The sequence below is a fragment of the Mesoplodon bidens genome, assembly GCF_964165515.1.
Source record: "Mesoplodon bidens genome assembly, chromosome: 19".
Classification (NCBI taxonomy): Eukaryota; Metazoa; Chordata; class Mammalia; order Artiodactyla; family Ziphiidae; genus Mesoplodon; species Mesoplodon bidens.
In genome coordinates, this window is record NC_138179.1 from 55,646,386 (window position 1) to 55,655,689 (window position 9,304).

Genomic DNA, 9,304 nt, shown 5'->3' on the forward strand with positions numbered 1-9,304 from the left:
AAACGTGAACGCGCAGCAGGCTTTGAGGCTCTGGGCTCATTTCATCTCAACCTTGAGAGAAGCTTCTCAAGGAGAGAATACATCTGTAGTTTTTTAAGAAATATTTGCCCACCAGAGCTTTAAGAGAGAAAGTGATTTTTACATTCTCTGGCTCTGACAGACAGTTACCTGTCCTGGCATATTTAGACCTTGGCCTGCGGGAACAGAAGCCACAAGCACAACAGCTCCTGGGGGAACTGGCCACCCAGCCAGGCTAACCACACCCACGAGGGAGCAGCCTGGGCCACGAGCACCAACCTCTGCCTCTTCCCTCTCTCTTTCTTTCTTTACTTGTGCGAGGCTGTGCTCCTGGCCGTCAAAAACAGAAACAGCCACTCTGTCTTGTTAAAATCCAAATGCTTTTTTTAGAGTATGTGATTTTGCTTCCTTAAAAAAAGAAAACAACAGCAACAAAAAATAGCCAGACTGAAACCTAGTCCTTTATCTCTATTGTGTCCATTTTCCCAAAAGATGTCACTGTTCGAGAAAATAACTTAAAATATTCTTGGAGTGGAGGTAGTCTCTCTCTTCCTAGTGCGATGTCTTCTTGGCTCCTTTCCCAAACTTGGCATCGAGACCAAGACCTATAGAGAGAGAGAACACGGGCTTAACTTTATGGGGAGAAATGAAGCCTACAAATGATTTGGGGGTGAGGGGTGGGGGTGAGCCTTGGTTCTCCAAAATTGGAGCTTTAAATAAAACTAGTTTTCAAACACTGGTTTTATAAAAGCTCCTCAGAGAAAAGAGATTGGTATCAAATGAAAAAAAAAATCACCAAGATACTGGTAATTACATGTATATATGAAATACAGCAGGGACTTCCCTGGCAGTCCAGAGGTTAAGACTCTGCGCTTCCACTGCAGGGGGCACAGGTTTGATCCCTGCTTGGGGAACTAAGATCTCGCATGCTGCGTGTGGTGCGGCCAAAAAATAAATACAGCAAGACTGAAAGAAATTTCAGAATCAAACTTCTAAGCTAGGTCTTTCAGCTTACCCACAGCAGCATAAATGAGTAGGGAATAAGTATAATAATTTTACCCTGCTCAGTATCTGGGGAAAGCAGAATCACTGGAAAGAAATCACTCAAATGAAATGTTCCTTAGGAAAGCTAGAGTAGAGGTAATGCTTCCTTTTCTCTTTAAAAAATTTTTCTCTAAAATAACCTAATAAATTTCACAAGTATACAAGTAAATATTCAGGAAAAAGAATAAAGCTCTGTCACTGTCCCTTTGTGTGGTCCAGAGCTGCCCGCTCTATATGGAACTTACCCAAGAACACAAGCACAGTGCCCACCCACTGCATGGGGCTGATGGGGTTGGCAAAGAGGATCACAGAGGCCAAAATGGTGAAGAACTTTCGAGTTGTGGTGATGATAGAGCAGGTCAGGGGACCAAAATACACCACTGTCATGAAGATGAAGCTCTAGAGAAAGACAGGGAAAGACCAGGTCAGGCTGGTTCTTGGCTATCTATCTGCCAAGGGGTCTAAAGTCTGTAACAGGACATCACGGCTAATCTTGCCACCCCTCTTCTCGCAGCCAGGCCAGTCTCTTTTGGGGAAGCCAAGCCATCCTCCATCAAGGCACTCACCTGGCCCAGGGCACTAGTCAGGCCAAAGAGCAGGATGTTATAGATGATGGTAGGGTATCTTTCGGCAAAGCTCAAGAACTCCCAGAGCTCCCCAGTGAACAGGATTCCTAGGAAGAAACGTCAAAGGATGAACGGTGCACCTTGTGTGCCCATATTCACACACCTGCAGAGGCCTGCTAAAGCACTCTGAAGGAGGGCATGGAAAAACGTATGGAGTGAGCTTGTATTGTCCCATCAGGCATCTCCTATTTTTCTGATAAGAGAAACTAACTAAAGACTCTTCTGGGAAATACTTGGAAGTTAATGAGTTACTTCTGCCGAAGTGATAGAAAGCAGCAAACCTCAGATGCTGTGCAGATACTGATCCACACACCCCTGGCTCAAGGCAGCCCCAAGCACAGGTCGATTCCAGCCCTCAGCAGCCTCCTCTGCTAACCCTAGTGTGTTGTATGAAAAATACTCCGTGTGCGCCCAGATGTGAACAAAGTTAGGAAGCACTGATTTAAAAGCAAATACATCCGTGTTTGAACAATGTTCAGTATTCACCACATACCAACGTCTCATCTCCCTCAGAAGAGGGCGAGCTCCCAGGGCGCCCCAGCACTTTACTACTGTGTGTCCTCCCATGGTCCCAGGCACAGGTCTACCCCTGACTGTGCCAGTAACAAGTAGCAAGCGGAGCCAACAGGTGAAGGTTTCTCCAAGAAGGCTTCTCAGGGGCTTGGACATAAAGGCATCTGAGAAGCGGTAGGCAAAGTTAGCAACTGGCACCAGAGCTAGAGACTATGTGGATGAGGGCACTCTGCCCTCTGCTGATACGTAGGAAGAACAGCAGAACTGCTCCTTACCAGCTCCCAGCAGCAGTGTCGACCAGAGGTTGATGTTCAGCATCATGTGGTTGGAGCCTGTTTGGTAGTGAGCCCGCATGTGGTCCTGGGAAACGCCGGTCAGTCCATCCAGGGTGAGAGACAAGAGCTGGGAAAGAAAGAGTACAGCCTGCAGTGAGAAGGCCACCGGGACCCTCCCTAACGCAGGACACAGAACTCTCACCCTTCTGAGACCCCTCAGAAAAGCCGCCGCCTTCAGACATCTGTCCACAGGCGGAGGATGGGAGAGACCACCTGAGCTCCCTCCTCCCCTCAGGCACTCAGAACGACAGGCGATCTGAGCCACAGAGATGTAAGGTGATCAGCGCAGGGCAGGAAGCCTACCGCTTCCCAACACGATGCCATGAAGTCTGGCGTGCAGGGGCCTAGAACGGCTCATGGTGAGCCACACTCATTCTTCCACTAAAGCTGGAGAGAGGAAATCTAGTCCCAGCACGTTAGCCTCCTGGCTTGGAGTATAGTGCTCCAGAGACTGGATTCTGTGGTCACACTGCCTGGGTTAGAATCCGGGGCAATGTAAGCCACCAACTCTTCCAATTAACAGCCATGTGACCATGGGCAAGCGATTTAACTTTTCTTTGCCTCAGTTTCTTCACCTGTAAAATGGAGATAACGCTATCTAAGTTATGAGGTTACTGTTGTAAAAATTAACTAGTTTACACGTAGAACACTTGGAACAGTGCCTAACACCTAGTAAGTAATAGCTACTATAGTAATTTTTTTTTTTTCTTTTTGCGGTACGCGGGCCTCTCACTGTTGTGGCCTCTCCCGCTGCGGAGCACAGGCTCCGGACGCGCAGGCTCAGCGGCCATGGCTCACGGGCCCAGCAGCTCCGCGGCATATGGGATCTTCCCGGACCGGGGCACGAACTCATGTCCCCTGCATCGGCAGGCGGACTCTCAACCACTGCGCCACCAGGGAGGCCCTATAGTATTTTTAAAATTAATTAATTAATTAATTTATGGCTGCATTGGGTCTTCGTTGCTGCGCGGGGCTTTCTCTAGTTGCAGAGAGCGGGGGCTACTCATTACGGTGGCTTCTCTTGCTGTGGAGCACGGGCTCTAGGCATGCGGGCTTCAGTAGTTGTGGCTCGTGGGCTCTAGAGCGCAGCCTCAGTCGTTGTGGTGCACGGGCTTAGTTGCTCCGCAGTATGTGGGATCTTCCCAGACCAGGGCTCGAACCCGTGTCCCCTGCATTGGCAGGCGGATTCTTAACCACTGCGCCACCAGGGAAGCCCTACAGTATTATTTTTAACCCTGGCTTCCACGTTCCTTGGAAAAAGCCACAGTGAGAGACACACTACTCCTTTCCTCTTTGCTCTCAGGTCTCTGGAACCTCACACCAGCATTTAGACACAGGCCTCAGAGTCATCGTTCCCCAGAAGGAGAGCTGACCCATAGTGAAATATTTTAGGCTCCCCACTATGGCCTTAGCAGAGCCAAGGGCTTTGCAGCCAGAGACAAAGACCAGAAATGTGGGGCAAGAAACATCACAACCTCCCTCAAAACATATAACTGGCCTTCTGCCTGCATAGGTGGGGATACTCCTTTGTTAAGATTACTGGAAAAGGCTTCCTTTCCCAGCAGGATTGCATACCAGGAGCAGCTCTCCATAGCCAACTGTGTGTTCTTCTATCCCGACTACTTTCTTGGGTTTGTACATGAAAAGGGCCACTCCAGCCACAATTAGCAACACACACAGGTACTTGGCCATTGGATACTTCTTCTTCAAAAGGGTCACTCCAAGGAGCATGACTACAGGGAAGAAACAGAGTGGAAAATTCAGGCACCCATAGGCATTGATGAGCCCAACACTCTCCTCCTAGGAGCCAAAGACTCACGGGAAAAAAAGAATGTCCGAGAAGGAAAGCCGACAGAGGACAAAAGGAGGGTGCAACGCTGGCATCTAGACAGAGACGACTGAGCAACAAGGTTGAGCAAAGAGTATAAGGAAGGGGAGAGGTAGAGAACAAAGGTGAAAGTTCCAGGAAGGAAGAGGGCAGGGGAGGGGCCGGAGGGAAGAGTGACAGAGGCTGAGGAAAAGGGAGCTGATGGTCACATGGGGTTTAGGGTGTCTAATGACAACGCACACACAGGGGACACCAAAATGATTGACTATGTGAGGCAGGTTGGGTCAGCCTCTGGCTCAGTGAGGATTACCAGCTAATGAAGACCCAACACCACCGGAAGTGATAAAGGATGGGCAGGGGGAAGGGATGGAGGGAACCCGAGAGACGGCTATGGTGAGACGACAAAGCCCAGAGGAACAGAGCTCTAGCAGGGGAGGATCAAGCTCACCGCAGGAGGAGTGAGGAAGGAAGATGGCGACCACCTTCTTCTGCTTACCTGGGATGGGCTTGCACGATTTACCAAGGACCTGAAATTAAATTCAGCAAAAATAATGTCTGAGCGTCTTTGATGCGCCAGGTACTGTACTAGGTGCCTCGATAAGATGAGGTAAGGGTGGGGCCTGCACCAGAGACCGCAGCCTCAGAAAGCGGCCCGACCACGGCCAGCCCACCACCACTCAACCTCAGATCTATGGTTCTTCACACTCTTAACTTCCCAAACACACTCTTCTTTTTATTTAAGTCACAGGCCAGAGGGAAGAATCCTTCAACCTTTTCAAGCAACTTCTGAGCCAACCCTCATTCCACCCTAAGGTTTCACCTGAGTTGGGTAGTTGACAAACTGTAGTGCTGAGTTGCTGGAGACCATGGCACCCAGATAGGAGACAGAACAGGCAGCATAGAGCCAGCTCCGAGTACGATCCACCCTGGCAGTGTCAAAAAACTGGATCACTGGCAGAAGACAAAAGAAACATACAAGAGAACGCTGGTGGGCCTAGCATGGACCACTGAGCAAAAGTCGAAGCCACATGAAAGGGATGTGCCTGTCAAATAAGATGAGAAGCACAAACTCTTTCTGTCCTCTTAGACTGGGAAATCTCTGAAGATTCTCCAACTCTCCAATCCCGCCTAACCCTAACGCAAGACCTCATGGAGGGCAGGGGTGGGGGTGGGGTGTCCATTCAGTTCAAGGGACTAGTTAGCCCTGCTGCTAGCCCCCAGGGAACAAAGAGAGAATGCTCAAAACATGCTTGAAGCTGACACATAAAGGAAAATCAAAAGGACAAAGGAAAAAGCTTTACGTATTCTCATGGGGATCTGGAACACAGCAGACCCATTCCCTGCACATTTCTGACTGAGAAGTTGATTTAATCTAAGGAAATGGAGTTTCACCCTTTTCCAAAGCCACTAGTTTCCTCAATCGAACAGAGAGGCTGTTGCAAGCACTAAAGGGGCCGAGGGTGCTGAGAGTTAGACCTAATGCCTAGGATGCAAAGGGGAGGGGACACACAACAGATTAGTATCTAAGTACTCACAGATCTTGGCAAACACAGCATTGATCACGCATTGGATGAAGACCAAAGTTAAGGCAAAAGTGAACGTCTCCTGCTTGGCTCCCTCCCCATACTTTCCTCTTGTTCTAAGAATGAAATGCATGAGAAAGAGGGGAGGAATTAGTATACTTCCCTCAGCGCCATCTACTAATCCAGAGCCACTGAACGCTTTGAAATTTTCTTGCCTCTCTAGACGTAGGGAAAGTTTGGTAAGGATCACCGGGCTCACTGACATCAGGAGCTGATTTTATTGGATCTAAAAACTAGACTTTCCAGGCTGCTGATCCCGTAGCCGAAGGGGGAAAAAAAAAAATCCGTACAGGATGGAGCTAGAGGAAACGTGAAAAATTAGTTGGTGAAACGAGGTATCCCGGGCAGAAGAAGGGATGTGGGCTATAGCAGCAGGGCCGAGAGCAAAGGAATCCGCTACCTGCAAGCCTCTGGAAGTTCCAAAAAGGGGCCGGCACAGGTCATGGAAACCTAAGCCTGTACAACCTAGCTCCTTAGAACCCACAGGAAAAAACAGCAACCAAGGGAAGAAAAATAACCAGCTCCCGAGAATCCAGAGACCAACTTTCGCGTTTTGGAAACCTAGGGAGGTTCAGCGGCAAAGGCGGTCAGGACGCCGGGAGGGCGGGGCGGCGCGGGGGTGCAAAAGGGAACACTGGGGCCAGGGGCGGGAGGACCGCGAACCTGACCACAGGCTGGGGAGACAAGGCGGACTGGGCAGGGGGGCGGAGGTCTGCGTCCCGACCCCGGGGATCCGCTCACATCTTTTCCTGCAGGATCCCATAGTAGAAATAGCAGACAAAGACGCCGAGGAAGCAGAGCGGCAGGCGCAGCCGGTCGGGCACCAGGGAGCTGCTAGCGGCCATGAGACGCCCGGACGACCCGACCGGAGACCCGCTCACAGCCGGCAGCGGCGGCGGCGACAAGTCCACCCGGACATCGCCGACCGGCGACAGGGGCCTCATAGGAGCTGCATGCGACCGCCGCTAAGCAGGGCCTCTGCAGCCACCGCCAGAACTGCCAGCTCAGGACCGCCAAGGGGAAACGCTTCAGAACCCTGAACCCGCTTCCAAGGAAAGGACACCCACCCTGGGGCCTTGACCTCGGCCCTGGTGGCCAGAGGAGCCCGCTGTCCCGAGGGTAGCGCCTTACCCTCGAGACTTTCCGACCAGGCAACTCCGAGGACAACTGAGACCCGGAGCTCGTCGGGACGGCCTAGGAGATAGGTGGACGTGGAATGATGACGTATAAGGATGTGGAGGTGACCAATTGGCTGCGCTGTGCAAAGGCAGACAGGTGGGCGGGAAGGAGGAGTGCGCCGGCCCGGCAAATCCGAGAGTCTCCTTCCCGGTCGGCTGTCAGGCTTCTGCTGGGTCCTGACGCCCGGAAATCGCAATGCAGCCTTAGCGCCCCCTAGCGGCTGCCCAGCGTCCCCGCCTCTAAGCCGTCTACAAGAAGAGCGTTGCTCAAGGCCTGGCTTTTTGGGGAGCCGTCCTCCTCCGAGGGCCCATCACTGGGCTCCCAGGGGCGGCAGAGCTTTTGTTTCAGCTCTGTCACTTAAAGGCAGGGTAACCTACGCATGCCACCTAAATCCCGCGCTACAGTTTTCCTAGTCTATATTATTACTAATAATAGCCACCTTGTCGCCTCTTGACTGTTCGGAGGATCAGATGAGCTGAGGTTGGTGAAACGGTTTTATACACTGTAAAGTGTTCTGTGCAAGTTTAAGGTATTTATTAGTCATTACTCTTTCTCAACTCTAATCTTATTTCCTCACCTCCTCAAGGTGGAAATGGCAGCTTGCCGAAGTGGGTTTTCTTCGGGGTCTTACAACTCACCAACAAGGGAGCAAACCCTCCTGCCTTGACGAGCTCCTTGTTGGAGCCCCTCCCTCATCCCAGTGTTGGGCCTCCACCTGCTGACACCAAGAGCTTAGGGCCGGACTGACCCCAGGGCTTGCCACTACCGGCCTCAAGCCCCACGGTAATCGCGGGACTCCGGGTTGCTCTTTGGGCCGAGGCCCCTTCTCCCCTTCTAGCAGCCTGCTCCTTTGGCACAGCCTGACGCAAAGGAAGGAAACTCGGGGCAGCACCACACCCACCCCTCCGGGCCTGACTCACTAAGACTTTGGGGGTAGGCCAAACATCCTTCAGGGGAGGGGTAAGAAGTAGAAGACAGGGTCTGTCCGCAACCCCCTGTGTCCTTTATGTAAGTTGGGGAGGGGGACCCCCACACATTTGCTCTCTTGCCCAGTGGCTTACTTTACTGTATTAGCCGACGATTCCAGGGCACGGAGCTGGGGTTCCAGTCGCAGCTCTGCGTCTTGACCAGCTGGGACTTCAAACAATTCACTTGACCTCTGAGTCAAGTTTCCTCATCAGAAATTAATGGAAATAGAATAACAAGCGGTAGAGTACAGTGCTTAGAAGCACAGGCATTGGATTCAAAAGATCTGGTTCCCAGTCCTGGCTTCCCCGCTTTGTACCTGTGTTTTGGGGGCAAAGTTTATCAATTTTTTTTTGTCTTTCCCTCATTAGTAAGGTGGGATTTATCACATCAGATGGTTTGTGATATTTCAATGACATTTTATGTAAAGCATTTTACAGTGTATCTGATGCTTACCTAGCCAATACATGGTAGCTGGGATAGCCTGGCTTAAGAGTTTGTTTTGAGGTTTTATGAGATAGATAGATATAATTGTAGTTATTATGACTGCCCTTGGGGTAGTGAACTTTTTACCCATACAGTGGGGATAATGTGTCTTTTGTGAAAATGCTTTGTAAATTGCAAAGCACTATCAGAATGTTCGGATAGTTACTCTCCTTTTCCCCAAAAGCCTAAGAGCTCTTACGGGAGGGGGGGCACTATAAAGCTGAGGAACAGTTTCTTCTACCCTCTGTGTTGTGGGTACTCACTGATGTGAAAAGAATACTCACAAGGAGCTAAAGCTTCCCTAAAACTGTGCCCAGAGATTCGATCTGAATGCCATTCCCTCATCTTGTTTTCCTTGCTGGTGCAAGGAGCACCCACAATGTCCAACTGTCTCCCCTTGGTCACCCTTATGTCCCTGCTAAAATCCACTCTCCCTTAGGGCGTTTTTCCAGACTCACCCAAGAAAGGATGACTTCCCCACTGACTCCTTCACCCCACCTCCACCACACTCTTCATTCTAGACAGACCCTCCCTGGCCCCACTGTTTCTATGTCCAAGTAGAGAATGCAAGCCTGCTGTCCTGAGGACACAGACTCTGGATCCATCCACCCAACATTATGTGTTAAGTAAAGGCTCCTCTTAAAGACAAGGATGAAGTGATTAATATGATACCCTCAATCTCCATCCCGCTCCCTCGCCCCAAAAATATTTAACAGAACCTCAAGC

The 9,304-nt window shown here is 50.6% G+C and overlaps 1 protein-coding gene across 6 annotated transcripts; it reads right to left on the minus strand.

The window, feature by feature from the left end:
* Positions 1 to 457: 457 nt before the first annotated feature.
* On the minus strand, positions 458 to 7,168 carry SLC35B1 (solute carrier family 35 member B1). 6 transcript variants are annotated; one of them, XM_081218173.1, is made up of 10 exons: positions 6,689 to 6,752; positions 6,103 to 6,246; positions 5,900 to 6,003; positions 5,185 to 5,290; positions 4,861 to 4,891; positions 4,112 to 4,269; positions 2,477 to 2,603; positions 1,629 to 1,735; positions 1,308 to 1,461; positions 458 to 623 (listed from the first exon to the last, which is right to left on the minus strand). In XM_081218173.1, exons 3-10 carry the CDS (start codon positions 5,929 to 5,931, stop codon positions 571 to 573), a joined length of 768 nt encoding a protein of 255 aa, XP_081074299.1. In that variant the 5' UTR covers positions 5,932 to 6,003; positions 6,103 to 6,246; positions 6,689 to 6,752; the 3' UTR covers positions 458 to 570. The 6 variants fall into 6 exon arrangements, with proteins under 6 accessions (XP_081074299.1, XP_081074296.1, XP_081074298.1 ...); XM_081218170.1 differs by having other exon boundaries at positions 5,185 to 5,315; positions 6,689 to 6,747; XM_081218172.1 differs by lacking the exons at positions 6,103 to 6,246; positions 6,689 to 6,752 and adding an exon at positions 7,079 to 7,168.
* Positions 7,169 to 9,304: the final 2,136 nt, after the last annotated feature.